This window comes from Meleagris gallopavo, chromosome 4, assembly GCF_905368555.1.
Source record: "Meleagris gallopavo chromosome 4, MGAL_WU_HG_1.1, whole genome shotgun sequence".
In the NCBI taxonomy this organism is placed as follows: Eukaryota; Metazoa; Chordata; class Aves; order Galliformes; family Phasianidae; genus Meleagris; species Meleagris gallopavo.
This window is the reverse complement of record NC_139407.1, coordinates 62,705,612-62,724,736: the sequence shown is the minus strand read 5'-3', so window position 1 is coordinate 62,724,736 and position 19,125 is coordinate 62,705,612. Positions and strand designations below refer to the sequence as shown.

The 19,125-nt window shown below is 36.4% G+C and overlaps 1 protein-coding gene across 1 annotated transcript in view; it reads right to left on the bottom strand.

Moving 5' to 3' along the window:
- The window catches only part of POLN (DNA polymerase nu), an 88,657-nt gene continuing 69,532 nt past the window's right edge, over positions 1-19,125 (bottom strand). The window contains exons 22-24 of the mRNA XM_085223610.1: positions 16,429-16,496; positions 9,569-9,630; positions 1-7,302 (exon numbers count right to left, since the gene is read on the bottom strand). Coding sequence (XP_085079736.1) covers positions 7,234-7,302; positions 9,569-9,630; positions 16,429-16,496 — 199 coding nt within the window. The 3' untranslated portion in view covers positions 1-7,233. The remainder of the gene's footprint in view (positions 7,303-9,568; positions 9,631-16,428; positions 16,497-19,125) is intronic.

The following is a 19,125-nucleotide window of genomic DNA, read 5'->3' as shown; positions in this document are numbered from 1 at the left end:
GAAAAGGCATAAATATTAAATGTCAGGAGATGAATCCCAGAAGAATGCACTTAAATCCCAAGGGCACAGAGTGAGTCACACTTCCTGTCCATGGATTACTTTTTTTTCACAGTCTACTTAGGTATTCAGAGGGCTGGCAAACATAAGGTTGTTCTTAGGTATTTTATGGAGTGCTAAGTGTATACTTGATCCTAAAACTGCTATGTGACACTAACAGCCTGCCAGCTCCTGCTGCTCTTGCCAGGTTGAGTAATGCAGAGTAATCCCAATATTAACAGCTGATGAAAAGAGGAGTGACGAGTTCATTTGACCCAAGCTGGACTTCTAGATAAGGGAAGATAAATTGCCTAGCTCAATGGGTCATTTACAAGTTGGAAGAGCTCCCTGTGTGGCATGGATGTATATACTAAACACATGAAAAGGAAATGGACTGCCTTGGAGGGGATACACAGAACAGTTTGTGGACAGCTGGAAGAATCCGATGTGCATGTTGCATGCAGAGGTATGAGAATATAATACATTTAGCTTTCTGCCTGTCAGGCCCAGCTGGTTTTCATAGGGTCTGTCCTGGTGCTCACCTTAGAGTAACCAACATGCATGTGGTTTTGCAATTTCCATACTCCCAACTAAAGTGACAGCAATAGTTCTGCTATTGAATAGAGTCTTCACATATGAAAAGGGCAGGGCTCCTCACAGGGATGTTATGAGTTTGCCTAGGTAGTCAAACACCACACATAGTGCTGAGTATTGTGACATTTGTAGTCTTTTTAGTCATTCAATCTCACATGCTATACAGGCATGTGGGATTTTATTTGCAAAGCAAGAAAAAATCTAGAATATTCTAACTTTGTACCTTAGGCATGTTAAAATAAACAAAAACAGTATATTAAGAAATTTAAGCGTTGCCCAAAATTTAAAGAAACAGCAATTTTTAATAGAAGTGTGATTATCACAAGCCTTTCTCCTCCGTATTAAGAAATCCTTAATGATGAACCTGGGAGTGGCATTTGATGTCATAAGTACATACTGACCTTGTCACTTGTTTCTAGTGAAAAGATCCTAACATGGACATTGCTGTGTTTAAGCAAACACATAGGTTCTGATGTTACTAAAGGAATAACTATCAGGCCTATCATGGCCTGAAATAGCGATTGAGCACCTGGTAGGAAGGCAGGGCCAACTCAGGGGAGCTCAGCTGCATGCAATGCACCTGAGTGGCCAGAAGGGGTGGAGCCAGGATCCAGCCCTTCACAGACTTCATTTAAGGGTTGGCAGTGGAAGTAAGGGTATCTTGCTGGAGATCTCTAACTACCAGAGGATTTCCAAAGGTAAGTAGTTTTTCTTTATTTCTGTATCTGTGGCTGCTTTGTTTGGGCTTGTTCTCATTTGCTGCAGACTAGGATTGTGCTACTATTGCTGTACTTTCCATCACATTATAGCATCACAGCACTACAGAATGTATCAGAACTCTGGCCAAAGCAGAGACACTCTTTGTCTCTAACGCAGACAAAGATCACCAGTGCAGGTGTCTCCTTATCTGAAAGGTTCACATCATTCAGATGAAGTCCCTGAGTCTTGTGGACTGCAGGCTCTTGTTTTCATAGTAATCTATTGCATGCTGCTTTCAGGTCTCTGCTCAGCCTTCTCAAGGTTAAACTTCAGTCTTTCCTCATAGCTGAAGGTGTTGATAACTCTGATTTTATTTTATACTAGTATGTTGCTGTGATTAAAATATTTTAAAAATATAAGCCCATTGGCCAAAAGGAATTAAAGCATGCTTTCTTTCTTTGGAGATTTAAATCATACAAGGTCTAGAAAATACTTACGGATTAAAAAAAGATAACACTAACATAAAATACTGGTTTTGTTGTGAAACTGTAAATATGTCTGGGAACAATAAGTGACTGAGACCAAAGGCATAAGATGAACTAAAGAGGTGAGAAACAACCTGATTACTCTATAGAAAAAAAAAAAAAAAAAGGTGATAAGGGATATTGAGAATGGTAGGGAAAGGTTAAGGCTTAGATCATACGCAAGAACAAATGAAAGAGCTAAAAGAAATCTTCTGCAAAAGAACAACCAACTGTATCACAAACCACAGTACTATAAGCAGCACAACACAGGGAGAAGCTAACTAAAGCACCACACTCACAACACTTTTTCTAACCTCATCTGTGACCCACAGAGGCCCCAAGGGAAGATGGTGACTTCCCCTAGCTCAAGTGTTACAAAAGCTCATTATATTTAAAGGAAAAACTCCCTAGGAGACTTATTTAATTTAACATCAGAGAAAAAGTGAATAGATGGGAAGATAAGCAGAGATTGGGATTGCTGGCAGGCAAGTAGGGTGGCCCAGCTTTCAAATTGCTACAGAGTTTATTCAGTGTGAAGAAATAAAACTCTTATAGGTGGTGTTCTTATGCAATTTGGAGCCAATCATGAATTTGAGCTGGCACTGAGGCATGGATGGGAGTTAAGAAAAGAAGATGAAAAAAATTCTGGCAGAAATCCTGAGGGTGCTTGTGTTCTTCACTTAGCCAGATACCAGGAAAACATTTACAATAATTCAGCAGTGAGCTCACTGTCCACCAAATGGAGGTGGACAAATGGATCTGTGCAAGGAAGCTAAGGTAATTCAAGTATTTAATTTTGCTTCATTCTTTCAGCAATTCAGTGCAGAAATGTAATGTGAGAAGCAGCAGTCACTTGAGGGGAGGGTGGAGGATGATTATCAGGAGCCTGTAAGCACAGTTCTCTGCTTAGCACACAGATTGGAAAATAGTCTTGTAATCTGATGCATAAAACTTCTGAATAATTAGAAAGTGTGAAATTCAGTGCAGCCAATGAATCCACCAAAAAACTAAGGGGGGGGAGTGGGGGAAGAGAAATTCTGCAGGCAATTTTTGATGCCATGGAATACTGATCATGAAATGAATGACAGCAGTGAAAAACTAGTTAGCCAGAAAAGGGTCTCATAAATGCCATAAATACGCAAATGCCATTCCAAATGGATGACCATAGCAAGTTAAGGGCGCAAAGGTTAGAAGTAGGAAAATATGTAACTTTAAATTAAAAAAAAAAAAACACTCTTCTACTGTTACTAGTAAGAGTTCTACTGAAGTGCGGCAAAAGGGTAAGCAATAGATTAAGCTATCAGTGAAAATAGAAAAGGGATCTTTAAAAGTTCCTTCCAACTCAAATAATCCTACATTCTGTAATTCTATAAAAAGATAAGGATGAAAGAACTTAATATATTAACCATGTAATTAGTCTTGAATGGGGAAAGTGATATGGATAAACATACCAAAACCTGGAAATGCACAGTTGGAATGTGGAGAGGAATCAAAGCACAAGTCTGTATGACTGAGAGAGCAGACAAGATAACAGATTGCTTGGACTTATAGAGAATAATAATTGATAACATTTGCTACTTGATACAAAAATGGCCAGTAGAAGTGCACTTCTAAGATGTCTTAAGAGAATGAGCTGATTGTAGGATTCCGTTTTCAGTAGAAATAAGCCAATCAGGCTGTGCAGTTTTCCCAGGAAAGCAAAGATGGTATATAATTGGAACTTATTTTTAATTCCAGACACACTCTACCTACTGAAACTATTGCAGAATGGTAGAAATGAGAACTGATTCTTTTTCACTCTTTGAATGTTTCTGACAACCTGCTAATAGCAAAAGGAAGTATGCCAACCAGAAGAGAGTGTGTGAGCCAGGAAATATAGTAAATGCTGGCACAGAATGAGGCAACACAGGTGGGAAGGATGAATGAAATCCCCAGACATTTCTGGGGCTTCTGCTGGTACAGCTCTGTATACTTTAATGAGGTACAGTAGAATATCTGAAGGGAATTTCTGTTTTGCTTTTCATGCATGACTACTGCTGTTCAGCGGAAGAGTGACAGAACTATGGGCAAGTTCAAGTTTTCTCACTCCACCTCCTGTTCCACGTGGGGTCAGTGATGAGGACTAGACCAGGTTATTCAGGGCTTAGTCTAGCCTTCAGTGGGAGAGACAGAAGAGATATGTTAGGACACTGAAGAAATGTATTAGGAGGGTGTATTCAATCTTCAACTCATTTCTTGGCCTTATTTTCAGATCAGATTAAAAATACCAGGTCTGTAAACTCCCATATAGGAAATGAATTTACTTTTAATGGATTATTCTTAATCAATACCAAGAATAAATCATGTTCTGGATGCTCCAGCAGATTCACATTCTTAACCTACTTTCATTTTCAAAAAAATACGTCAATGTGCGCTGTTTCCTTTTCCCACGTGTAAATGTCTTGCTCAATAACATCTGAGCCCAGTTCTTGAACTTTGGCTATTACGGTTTTCACTGTGGTCATCTTGGTTCAACATAAAAGATCAGTGTGTTACTGTTTCACAGTGGTAGGTGGACATAAAGATTCAAAACCTCAGCAGATATGTATATTGGTCATGCCACAGCCATGCGAATACCAGCAAAATAGCTGTGCTAGTACGCTTCTCACAGAAAATGAGTTAAAGGGTTTTCAAGTATCATTCCTTCACCACTATCCTATGTGACAAACATGAACTGAAGCCAAAGATATAAAGCAGCTCAAACAGGGTTTTCACATTGTTCAGAGAATCAGCTAGGGAAACTTCTACTCACTAAAGTATACAGAGCCACCTATTCCCACCTTTCATTTTTTTCATGTATTCTGTTTCCTCATATATATATATTTTTTTAAGCCTTACCTCTGTAGAGTTCTCTGCACTTCAAACAGATGTTCTATTTATTGCTCTCCCTGTACTGTCTCATAGATTTTGAGAGAGAATCATTCTAGAGGTCAAACAGTTTTAGAGATTGAAAAGGGTCTCTTATGATTGCTCCCGCTCCAGCCTACTCATGTTTTGCAATCCCCTTTGTGCCAAACCAAAGTAACATGAAAAAGTGGTCATTTATAATAATAAGATTCTTGAATTCAGTTGTGTGGAAATTATTGTGCCAGCTGAACGGAATTCCTAGCAATCATCAAATACAGAATGTTTTTACCTGCACTTATTTGGGAGGAAACTTGTTGTCAGGACTGGCCCTGTTTCCCTATAATGGCTCTTTAGATTGAGGCATGCTGCACTGTCTCTTATCAAGAGCTTAGAAAAACTGTACTGCTCTGAATTTATAGTAATACATAGGTTAGTACACAACTGAGGTAAAACTGATGCCTTGTCCATAATAGCAAACACTACCCTATCTCAAGTAGTTTGTACAAGGCAATGATTGCCACAGTAAAGAGAAATAATTCTGCTATTCCACAACTTGAAATATACGAGTATTTCCAAAACCTATTTTGCAGTATAGGATGGAAGTCGGCAAGAATGGAATGCAAAGTAAAAGCAATTACTCTGGAGAGTGAGCACTCTTCTCAGTATGTGGGATTTCATGAGTTAAAAACTCATTCAGAGAGGAGCTTTGAGGTCCACTTCAGTGTGTACTGAAAAATCTAATAATCCCCAAAAGTGATAGCTTAACAAAGTAGAATAGGCCAAGCAGTGAAGACTATCTGGCTATTCATAAAGAAGAGAAGGGGAAGATTGAAGAACACATCCCAGTATCTATAATGTTTCATAGCACATCTGATGATTATTGCATGTACAACATCAAAGAGGTCTAGTTCCCCCCCACAATAATTTTATATATGCTAGTGCACTCATGGCCTACAACTGGAAGAAAACACTGTTTCTTTACTAGTGAATCTGGAGCACTAGAAGATATCTTGAGTTCCTAGTACACATCCTGCAAGTTGTGGGGACACAGCTGTCTTGAGATCCTGGGCTTGAACCAGTTTGTCTTTTGTCCTCACACCAGCCTATACAAAATGAACCTCACATGTATGATAAAGCAGTGCCCCTATTGCATGGTTATCTCGGAGATGTAAAAACAGGAAGGAAAGCTACAAAATCAAAAAGGGCAAATCTGGTGCCCAGAGATAGATGATCATACTGATGAATCACTCTGCCTCCCACCCAAAGAGGCCCATGATTAATATGTAAAATGTTCTGACTTTGCTTATGTGACCACTGCTAATTTTATAGCAATATGAATTTTTAGAAATAACTAACTTGCTTCATCTGACAGGCTATGTACAAGTCATATGCAATAGTTATTAGTTAATGCCTTTAAGGATAATGCAAAATTGTCTAAGGATACAAATTAAAACTGTTGCAAAATCTCTGTAACTCAACACATTTAAAATTTAAATTATATTACTTTGATCATTTGAGGTCTAATGCTGAAAGATATTGAACTTCTCATACAAATTTTTTGTTTGACTTCAACTTCCAAATGATCAGTAGATGCTGAGAATGGTTTCATCTTCCACAGTCAAAGAGGCAGAACTTGGCAAACAGTAAATATTTATAAAACAAACTTACTTAAAGAATAACTCTACAGAACAATAAAGTATCAATAACAAATCCAAACACTGAAGAAGAAGCTTGAATCCTTTAAAGTGTAAGTCTGAATCTCAACATTTATCTAAGCTGTATTTAGCATTATATCAATAATAAAATTAATAGACCAGGGAAAACTAAAATACCTCCTCAAAAGTATGCTAAAGCTACAGTGTACAATCTGAGTTCGAAATTAATAGAATTGACATCAATCTGGCTATTTTTTTTAACACATTTAATGCAGTTTTCATTTTACTCTAAAATTCTAAATACAAAGTAAAGTAAAACTCACTTGTAAGGAACTCTTTTCTAAGTCTCTGGAAAAAGACATTCAGCAGCTGCCATCTACTCACAAATTATAGAATAAGCTGAATGCAACAGTTAAGCAGCTGCTGGTACAGTTCAAATAGTGTCTTTCTAATTCCAGATTTTATGTATTTTTACAAAGGCACTTCACCAAATATTTAGTATTATAATCTAAACATCCATTTAACTCAAATATATTTGTCATGTTCCCAAAGGGTTAATATTGTCTTGCTTCATTTCTTGCATGTAGCAGTTTAGCTCTGAACAAAAGCAGCTCCCTGCTGGTTACCTTGGCTAAAGGAAACACAATGAACTGGTAAAATCCAGTTTTATCTCACTGCTGTTGCCTAGGGCTACAGACAAAATGAAGTAAAAAAAATTCACATGCAGAGTATTAGGTGCTTATGAAAGATCCAGCAGCGCTGTTGCCTAGTGATTCAGTGAGGAATCAGCACGGGCCAATGAGGTGTACGGGTACTGAATAACATCCCTGATGACTGTTTTACATCTCCTGCAATTCTGTCATACACCCCCATGATTTCCCAGTGGTAAGAAGCACTTTCAAGGGAACCTGTCAACAACAACAAAAAAATTAAACAAACACATCTCTTATAGCAAGATTACTATTTTTGCTTTTCCTTTTGGATATGGATAATGCTCTAGATTACTCACCTATCTATGTGAAGTGTTCTTCGCATCTAGTAATACTTAATTGCAATTACAATTTTGATTAAGATACTGCTTTTTAAAAAATCATCCACTTTTACAGACCTGAGGTATATTTGTTGTTGCCTTGGCTCCTTTTCAGTTTGTTTTGCAGTTACTGGTGTAGTACAGTAGATATTTTGACATGAAAGCTGCCTCATTAGCAAGGACTACATTTTGGAAAAGAAGCTACTTCAAAGGTAAAGAATTCTTTTCCTCGAAGAAGAAAAAATCTCTCCCTATTACGATGACATGTGTGCTCTACTTTAATGATATCTTTCTTCCATAATAAGAGATAACATTCATATTAATAGAGCACATAATATGTAGCTAGTTGAGGGAAGTGTGCTGAAGGAAAGCAGGAGCATTTGACAAAAATCTTTTCATCTTCAATATCTCTAATCCTAAAATAAGTATTTACTGTACAGAAAGATAACATGAACAAAAATACAGACTTCTTGAAAAAAGATCAGTCTCAAATTCTTCACTGAGATCAAACTGTTTACACTTTATGGTTTGTATGTGGTCTCTGCCATTGATCCATTTTGGATGTTTCAGAGGAAGATGAAGTGTCTTCATGATGTGTGTAGCCTAACATGCAGTAAGAGTAAAAATATGTCATGACTTCTATGGTAATTCACTTGGGAAAAGGAGACCAAGACAAGGTAAGAAAACACGCATCTCCAAATACTTCTACTGCTTATAAAAATATCCAAATCTTTCAAAACCCCAGACAACTACCTATTGTCCAATACTGTTTCTTTTTTACCTATTAAAATGCAGTTGCCATTTAAAAGAGAATCACTGTTCTCATAGGAGTGGCATATAGAATCCATCTGCTAACGCACCTAGGTGCATTTGTCAGTGTGTGGTACGGCGCTTCTAGTATAAGAAAGGAACCATGCTATGTGCTGTAGTTTGATGAACTTCTGCCAGTGGTTAGTCTGCAAGAGGTAACATTAGGCTGTGTAACTGTGAGCATCCTCATTGTGTGCAAACATCTGTCTTTATTACAAACCTATTGCTCATATTTTATTTCATATCAATGACTTTCTTAGGCAAAATATGAACAATGTTGTCTTTGACAATGTCCTCAAAAAAGTGAATCCCAGAACTATCAAGGAAGGACTGCAGTGTCGCTATTCGCCTTATATACTATTAGTAATGCCATACTTAATTTAATGAGTCTCCACTGGGGGGCCAGAAATATGTAACTATAAGATCTCAAGGGAAGGCTGGCCTCACAAATGCTGAAATAGGAGACCTGGAGGAAAGAATATAAGCTAAAATTTACCTACTAGTTTTCTTTTTCAACTATTCCCATTAATAAAAGCCTGTATGTTGTAAATATTTATGAAATAAACAGAAAAAATCTGTTTCTATCCCCAGATCTCATTCAGGTATACTGGAGAATGAGTTATCTGGCAACACCCAACATTCCGTTTCCTCAGGTAAAAGGAAACCCTTGGGCAATTACTCTCTTAATTCACGTATTCCAGAGACTGAAATCCCTTATCAACAAAAGCTGAGCAGTGAACTAGAAGCAAAGGGCATCAACCTTGTAGAGAGAAAAACATAGTTACATTATGTAATTACAATTAGACACAATGGAAATGGATATAGTAGCTGTTTAGCTATCTTCTCAGCTGTTACAGATGCAGTTCAAATAGACAATGGGCCATGCTTTAAACTGGAAGGAGTGATTTTTTTTTTTTGTATGTCTTTCTAAAAAGATTAATTTTCTAAGTGAAAATTACTGAAGAAAGATCTTTTGCAATATTGTTATGAATGCACGTTTCAGAATGCTTATTAAAGCATTATTTCTCATTCTACCACACCCATCAGAAATCCCACAGCAATAAATGAAATGGATTTTGAAATTACTGTACTGTATAGCTAAGACGAACAGTGCGCTACAGTCACGCTTGCCAAAATAAAGGCTGAGTTTCTTTCAATTATTTTTCCTTTAGATTTTTTATGGTAATTCTAAAAAAACTATTACCTGCAAATATGAACGTGAAACCATTGAAGTGAAAGTCAAAGTAGTTGTTTCTAGATTCTTAATGTAATGACAACAACATAGAAAACTACATATCCTTGAGATAGCAGTGGAAATTCAGAATTGTTTCTACCTTCAGTGGCACTTCCAAGGCTGTGGTTTGCTGAAGGGATTCCATTGTTCTTTTCACCAGTGCTGTAAGGACAAAAAAGAAAATCTACAGCTTTATGTTCTAGTGTGGAATTATTATATTAAAAAAAAAAAAAAAAGTTTAGCTTCATTTTGTTGTAAAATAGCTCCATTTATTTAAAAAAAAAAAAAAAGAAAAAAAGAAAGGAAAAAAAAATTTAAATTTTCAAGATTTTTCAAAACAATTGAACTTCAGTGTGATTTACGTAACTTAACTCACCATGTCAGAACACTATGCTCACCATTAATGTGAAAAATGCTTCTGTAATTATTTCAACTCAATCATTTGGGACCAGATTTGTCATCTTTGGTCATACCAATTACTGTGTTGTTTGACAAAGATTTTTGCTGCAACAAAATATGGTTCCAATAAAATTTCAGTGGACAAACAGCTTTAAAAAGGAGGTAACTTTTGGTTACTGAAAGTGAAAAATGAGTATGGGGAAGCCCCAAAGAGGAAGTCATTGAGTAACCACCACTCCTTTGACAGGACAGCTGATTACGTGTCAGTGTGTGCCTCATGAAACTGAGAAACAACAGATTGTGCAGTATGTGGTGATAACTTCTAGGCTGAAAACCACATGATTACTGAGAAGTATTCTTTGAAGTTATTCCTTGATGCACGTCATGACTCTTTAGCAGCTGAGGTTAGGTGCAAAGAAGGAACAAGAACTCTAAGAAGAGCATATGGTTGTTGTCTTTCTGGCCGCTGCCAAAACGTTTTCTAATGATGCCAGCACTGAAGAATAGTACACAGTGTTTTATGTCACATCTGTGACACTGAGGCTGATATGATAATAATGAAGAAAATAACTAGCTTCTGACTGAATACAAGTGGGGTGCTTAGACTATGCTGGCTCACTCAGACTTGCGTGTTAATGAGCTGTCATAAGATTTTTCCATGAAGTCCAAGTTATGCAGAAGCTTATAAGATCAGTGGCTGAAGTTCCATAGATGAGAAAAATAAGACATATGTTGGCATGTGATGACACCTATGTACATAGGTTGCTCTGAAAGTAATGCCTCCCATTTGTTTCCATGGAAATGATAAGAAAGAGAACAATAAGACTGTTTGATGGAGCAAATTCTAAGCTACAAAACACTACTTTTCAATGCAGGCACCACCATTAGGTACGCATTTTTACCAGTGATGAAGAAGAGCCTGCATGATGCTCTTGTAAATACTTGCACAAACAGATGTGACCCACTGTCCCTGTCACCACTGCTGAAACACACTACCCACTGCTTCACCATGCTCACATCCACTGTTTGGTCTCCTTCAGTAAGCATAGATTAATGTCAGTGGGTGCCATTTTTTCCACATGGAAATTCCATACCTTTTCTTCTTACACATATCCAGGTCAGAAACCATTTTGTCTGACTGCTCCTCTGCTGCCATTTGTCATATGGCAACAAAATGTAACAGAATATTGGTAGGAAGGTTCAGCTTCTGCTGTCATAGCACCAACATCTACCTCTGACATTGTGGGCCAACTTCATAAAATAGGAGGCATTACTTTTGGAGCAGCCCTCATATTTGCTTTATGCAGGATTTGAGGTAGCTTGTGGTTCTGTTCAGGACAGCATTGTGTTTGGAATGCAGAAACAAACATGTTTAACACTAATTGTGACAACATAGGAAAGTGTTGGTCTAAATAATTATCTACTTAAAATTCCTTTCAAGTCAAGATGCCTATTAATAAAGGAGTGTTGGACTGTCTTGAGAAGCCCAGTCTGAATTTAAACAAGCTGCCAGCTCTGGGAGATCAGCAATGCAGCAGACGCCAGGAAACTGACAAGGTGACATGCCTTTAGAAGGCTAAGCGGATTGCCAAGCAATCCATGGGTAAATAATTTTTCATAGGTACAACTGTACAAAACTTTATTGAGAGCATAACCTCTGGATTCCACATTTATACAGCATCACTCAGCTCTGTAATGTTCCAACAAAGCACTTAAGAAAAAGCTAAGGGCACGCTCAGCCTTTAGTGTTTTTAGATAAATAAAGAGCAACAGATCACCAAGACAATGGGAGGAATAGATCTTTTAGACAAAAAGAGTTCCAGTGGACAACAAAAGAGGGAGCATTAGTCAGTACCACTGATTCATGGGTTGAGAAATGTTAGCATCTGCACGTGCACTGGATTAGATCCATTTCCCCTCTAAATTTGATGCATTTTCTCCCATATAACTATTATGCCCAAAAGAGGTTTCACAGTGACAGCAACGATTGCAAAATCTTTCTCTGTTGGTTCACACAGTCTTTGCTTTAAGGCATCTGGCATGAACAGAATTCTGCTGTATCTTTAACAGCTTTTAATTTTAAAAAGCAGAGATTAAAATGGCTACATCAAAGTGAGTGAACCTAATGGTTCCTCATTCGCCTTGACAACCCATTAAAAACCTCTCCATAGGTTTGCTCAACTTTCTTCTTTGTTTTTTCTAGTTTGACTCCCTATTTTATTTCTCATCTCAAACTGACTTCTCTGTTTCTTCCCAGAGTTTAGAGGGTTCACCTCCATTCACCTCAAACAATCCAAGGAGGTTTTGCCTGCATTTCAGCCTTTTGAAATCATATCATTGGAATTTTCCAAAAGATTTGTGTACGTTTATTTTACAACAGGTTTTAAATTATATGCATATAACAGTAATAGAAATATCAAGATAAAGCAAATGGATTACCATTCCTGTTCAGTAGTCTGTGAAGAAGGAAGCATTTAAATTAATAGACAGTTTTTGCATGAAAATAAGTAGATAAACTGGCTGAGTACATTTAGGCTGGAAATCAAAAGTTCCAGAATTTTATCTCTCTAAAATCTAGAACAGTCTCCCAGTGGGAGTAATTTTTCGTATGGAGATGATCATTTATAAAAGAGACCATATGGTATGGTGGCATATAATTGCATGAGAGGTCCCCTTTAGTCCTATGTATATAATGTCTGATTCTCCCTCTCTCTGATCGCCTGGTAAACTCTCCTCTTAAGTGCTCAAAATAAACAGTCCAGGCATAGGCAAACTTATGTTCTTTCTCTCATATACATTACAGAATAACAACACAACGTTTAAACATATCTGTCTCTATGTCTCTATCATTCTTTTTTGTTGTTGTTGTTTTTGTTGGTTTCTTTTTTGTTTCTTTTCTAAAATTTAGATTGGAAGCTTTTGGGAGAACGATTATTTATGTTCTGTTATGCACCTCTGGTATATCTAGGGCACATTAATTATTAATTTAAAAATGTTCCTTTGCAGTCAGCCATATACTGCAGTAGCATCTGTTAAATGCTGTTCTCCCAGCCTTTGCAACTTCCCTCTCAAAACCCACAGTCAGCAATTATGCGATTTGTTGATTATGCTCATTCTGGAATGTTTTGTATGTCATGTTAAAAAAATTACATATTTCATCTTTAGTCCCCCGGAATTGATGACAGCAAAGTAAAGGCATCATAGATGAGCTGAAATTGTAACCCATATTAGATTTTCTTGATACTGGCTGGAATAAAGGTGCTTATTCAAAGAGTTGTGAATAGGAGCAAAGAAAAGGCAATGGTGTGGAACAAAAGCTTGTTTGTCCCTATCAAACTGAAGACATTTTTCAAGCTCATTCACCTATGAAATTATGACTCCAGAAACAAGCCAAGGCTGATTAGACACATGATCTGAGGAATAAGGATTTTTACAGATTAAAGGCTATCTAGAGGCATCTCTGTTTTAAGTATCAGTGTCCTCCAGTTAGAAGAAGGCAGCTCAGAGAACACAAAATGCCACTACCCTGCAATGACTAGTTCATTCTTCTGTTCTGTTACTTGAATCACCTTTTGAAGATGCACACTTTTTTATGCAGCTGCCTCAACACTCATTAAGTTGGAAACTGTAGTAGAATAAAAGAAAAGTTCAAGGAAATTCAAGAAATCAGAATTTTCTGCTGACAGTTTTTTTTTTAAGCTGTTGTTTTTACATAACAGTAATCTTAACTGATCTTAATATAAAAATAAATAGCTTTAGTTTACTTTATTTTTTTTCTCAGACTTGTTCTTTTGGCATTCTTACATTTTAAGTATTTGAGTTGAATTTTTTTATACCTGGTAAAGTATGAGAAGAACAAAATAAAAGGGTGTAGTTAATATGTGCCAAATATAAAACAGGCTGCAATTGATACATCACCACCAAATGAAAAATTGGGTTTTTCAATTCCTGAACACTTTTATGGAATTCCTATGAAGACTCACAGTCTGATTTGGGTACAGTCTGTGTACCTGATTGCACAGACTTCAGATCCTGGAGATGCTGAGCCCTCTCAAATGCAAGAACCCATTTTTTGCTGTTCCCAAAATACCATCTCCTTTTCTGCTTCCTGGGTTGCTTGAGAGCTCAGGATGTGAGGATGCCAGACAGACAAGCTGCCTAGAAATCAGGCATATTATTGATGGCAAAGGTGACAGTCTTCTGTCAAAACCAAATTTCCACCACATGTTTAGATTTCATCTTTCCAGGCATCCTCCAATAGAAAGTGAAGATTAATAAAAAGATATATATCTTTCTGATATTTTTTTCTTGCCCTAAATAGAGAATTGAGTTAGATAATACACTGTAACTATTTTGAAAACAAGCTAACTCAGAGTATTATGAGCTTTACGGTATTTCAGTGTATGTCAAGGTTTGGACACTGAAAGCCTCATTATAAACAGATGGCATTTTGACCTGTCCAGAGTGAGCAGTATGCATGCTTTGAAACTGTGAGTAGTAGAATCTGTCTGGGGAAAGTATCCTCCCAGCCTACAGGTAAGAGCTGGTAAACTTACATGTAGTATTTTGTGCAAAAAATTGATGTTAGAAAAAAATAATATCTTCTTGCTTGCTACTTGTTTACAGAATTAAAAAGATTCAAGTTCATCTGTTGGACATAATTTATGAGGTGCATCATAAGCTGAACTTCCGTTCAGTACTGAATAGTACTGAAAAATCTTATTGTGGCCTTATGAAGTCCCAAGCAGGCATAGAGAAAGCACTGGCGGTATGATTGACTTGTGGCAAAACAGCTTCTGCTCAGGAGAGTCTCAGAAGCAAATAGACATGTTCTTGTTGTAAAGCAGTACAAAAGACACTTCCATAGGGGAAACGCTCCTGAAAAAGCTTATGTTCTGCATTATCATTTAACTGAAATAATATGATTTGCCTTTATGTTCTTCATTTATAAATCTTAGAAGTGCCTTAAGATTTCATATCCTTTCCACAAATAAAACTGAGACATATGTTTGCTGTTGCTTTCCTTAAAAAGTAGATCAAAAGCATGACTGGAATCAGAATGCAAATACTTTGAATACTAGGCCAGTGCTTTCTTGGATCACTGTAAATGCAGGAGAATAATATAGTACTGAGCTGTACTCGATGAAAGCCATCGCACACTGCTCTTTAGCTTTACTGAGCTTAGTGATTGTACAACTGAGACTTCTCTCTGGGTTATTATGGCTCAGGCAGGGTTCTGCAAGTCAGCAGATTCTATAACTTAAGGTTTCTGAATGGACAAAAAGACTCTTTAGATAAGGAAAGATGAAGCCAACAGCTAAAGAATATCAGCAAATAAAAATAAGAAGATAAGGAGAAGAGAGAGAGAACTTGAGGTAATGGGATGAAATTCATATCTGGGCTTTCAAAGCACTGCAGTGATTTAGAAGCCCATATCCTTTTGACACTCCTCTTTAAAACTTGCATACCAGATTTGTTACCTCAGTTAAACAACTTCTGAACTAATTGGAAAAGTTTGGGAAAAAAAAAATCTTCCTATTTAATTTCATCTAATAGGAATCTGGGTCAACTGTTCTCAGACTGCAAACAAACCAAAACTGTTCACATCATGGACTGGGGACAACAGGGAGATCTGTTTCATACTCCTACTCCTGACTGGAAGTTAAACCCTAATTCAGATGCACCCCTTGTCTGCCTATTTGGTTATAACGCAATGTATTTCTTGTATCAGTTAGCCTTAAATATTTGTGATCTTATAGTACTTGTTTTAGCTAAAGTCATTTTTCAACTTCAGACTAGACCTAAGCATGTGAATTAACATTCAGCACTTGCAGTAATGTCTCCAGTACTTACTGGAGAAAAGACCTGACAGCCTTGCCTTTGCTGTCATTTGCTAGCCAAGTTTTTACCAGATGTAGGGACAAACTCTAGCTTAGGTAATAACATCTGTAAGAAGCGGGATGAGAAGATAAAAGTGTAGGCAGGAACTTTTGCTAACAATCATTTTTGAGAGTTCCATCATAAAGTTCTCTTAATATAAAAAACAAAACAAAACAAAAAAAAACCACAGTAAATTAACTTCAAATTACAGTACCTTGCATTCTTACATTAAGAGTTTTACACTTCTTTATGTAACAGAACCCAACCGTATGTATTTAGGAAGTTATTTTACAAAGCATTCATCTTAATCTGGTCTATTTTCTTCTACATTCCTTGAAGACTTGGTGAAAATGTTATACCTTGTGGGATTCTTGTACTGAGGAAATCCTGGTCAGTAAATTAAGTACAAATAAGCAATTTAACAAACTCTGGATAAAGAGTACATCACCTTTTATCGACATAAGAACCAGTGAGGGAAAACATTCAGAAAAACCTGCATAGCATTTATTTTCTTAATCACAAGAATCAATAAATCAAAACTTCCTGTCACATTAATCCTTTATCATCTGGACAGTTGGACTAGATGATCCTTTTAAGTGAGCTACTTTATTCTATGTTATTAAAAAAAAAAATACAGGCTGTTGGGAAATGGGGAGGGAGAAAGAAAGAGATTATATTTACCTGAAAATTCCTGGATTTGGGAATCTTCTACTTCAAACAACAACTCATCATGAATCTGAGCAATTAACCTGAAAAAATTCAGAGATGTTAGACAGAATATGCATGAAATTTCTAACAGTGCTTTCCACTCATCTCAAGTAATTTTCATGTAAACTACGCATACAAAGAGAAAATAGAAGTCCTAAGAAAATGAAAGACTTCATTAATGGAGTTAAAAGGACTGCCATTCGACTTACTCTGAAAGCATAAAGGCCATGGTCTCAAATCAAAACTGCTAGCTAACTTGCAAATGCCTGTCAGGGATTTGATGATGTGACAGGTACTACTTAAAACTGTTGTAAATTGCAGAAAACTGCAAGAAATGAGAGAGACAGGTTTTGCTTTGTTAATATAGTTTGTTTTCCTCAAGCTGAGCTGGAATAAATGGGGTTGCAAATATGCTGTTGTAGTAATCCAAATTAGGTCAATAGCAAGAGTACTTGGCTCATTGGTATGCAATAGTAACTCCTAGTCTAGGATTAGCCAGTGACTGGAGTCTTTCTCAGGAAATACTCCTTTCACTTAAAAGCAAATTAAGGCTCCTCATTCTGTGGGTTGAAGAACAAAAATGCAGATACAGATGCTCAACCTGATTTGTTGCCTCTATTATCAGGACAGTTGTCTTCATAAGAAGAAACAACTGAAAGTAGCAACATCTTAAAACTCATGCAACAACATGCACCTGAGCTCTTCAGTTAGAGCTGTTTTGTAATAAAGCTCTACTGATGCTTTGTTTTTTTCTTTGTCAATATTAGTTCTATATCAATAGGCCTCCTGCATAGGGACTGTGTCTTAATTGGTCAGTGCATACAGGGATAAACATCCTAAATTATTGGTCTGCGTGCAAAAATAAGATCACAGTGGAAAAAATAAATGTGTTTGACTGAATCACATCTGAGGAAGAAAAGATAAAGTCTAGCACATATAATCTTTCAGTGCAGTTCTCACCTTGAAAGGAAAAATATTGCACATCTGATTAAGCTGTATTCCAATTAGGTTTATTTCATTACTTCTTTAATACTTATAGCTGCCAGTCTAAGTCATGAAACTGTAACATCTATTTATGAATTTCTTTGCATTTCATATATAACATTTAAATTAAATGCTATAGACTTTTTTAATCCCTAGCAGTTATTCATTCTTTAGAAATGGCTGAAATAATGGTATGGTTATAACTTTCACAGCTTTCAGGAAAATATCCTAAGATAGTTTCACACTGCTTTAAATTACAATGTGACATTGAGTACCAGTGTGGTGAGCTCTAATAATAGGTCTTCAATTATTAGTCACTTATACCACAGTCAAAAGCAGAGTGAAACAGATTAACATATTTCTAATAGGAAACTGGGACACAGGATACAATAAGAAACAGATGAAAAGACCAGGATCATCCATAGCAAGAAAATAGAGTTTACATGAAAAGCTACAATTTCCAATGTAAGTAAATTAATTAAAGCAAGAGATTCTTCATAATCATTGTAGTGACATATAAAAAGGTATAAATCAGAAAGAACTGTGAATGTTAAAATCTCTAAGTATACTTTGAATCAATGGAATAAGTGAAAATAAATGCATTGATAAAGCCGGTGAAATAAAAATATGATAGACCAGTTATTATTTGTATCAGAGTAGTGACTCATGGCTTCAGTCAGAATTAGAACCCAATTTTCTAAATACGTAGTAAGGAACTGTCCTTTCTTTGAAGAATTTACCATATAGATCAAATATTTTATCATCGATTTGTCAGATTTTAGAAATGGAGGAAGAAGATTTTCAAAAACACTCAGCACTGGATTAACAGATCACCTCATCTCCACGCTAGAGCTAAAACTGGTTTTGGGTTTCTTAAAGCAATGACATTATCCTATTTGACTTCAATACCGATGAACGAAAAGTCATAGTAATAATTCCATTCAAAATTCACAGCTTTTACCATTCCAATGCATACAGACATCTTTCACACACCTTAGTAAAAAGTTTTCAAAAAACTTACACTCCTGTTTAATAGCTTAATAAAGTGATCACCACTTTGAAGGAATATTGAAATACAAAGTTCCTCCCATTATTGCTTGTTAAAATGTGAAGTAAACTGGATTATACTAAACTTCGATCTTCAATGGATCCACCTAATTATCATTACTATATTACAACCATATGATTAATCTGATATTGACAAAACAAACTGAACTATCAAGAGATTTTTTTCATAACCTTCTACTGATGAGGCCTCCTTATTGTTTAATTTTTTATAATATAATGTCAGATTTTTTTCTAATATAAGAACAGATGAGGATTTTGTTAGTTACAGTAAGGCAATATATTCCAGATCCGGACCTCTCTAAAGAGGCAAGTTTTTCCAGGACTACCTAAAATCTGCTGCCTAGAAATGAGTGTGCTACTGAACTGAGTTCAGCAGAACAGCTCTTGTATCACCTGTGAGCAATTGTATTTCTTCACCATTAAAGGAAACATTTTCTCCAATTGCAAACAAGACTTCTGTGGTGTGATATGCTGCAGATGCTACTGTAGGAATATCCTGTAGAAGATGTCAGTGGTAGAAAAAAAGACATGATTTTCCTAGAAGTCTTCCTTGGAAGCTGTTTTCTAACAATTAGATGCTCTGTTTCAGGTCAAGATATGCTCAAACTAATTATATTA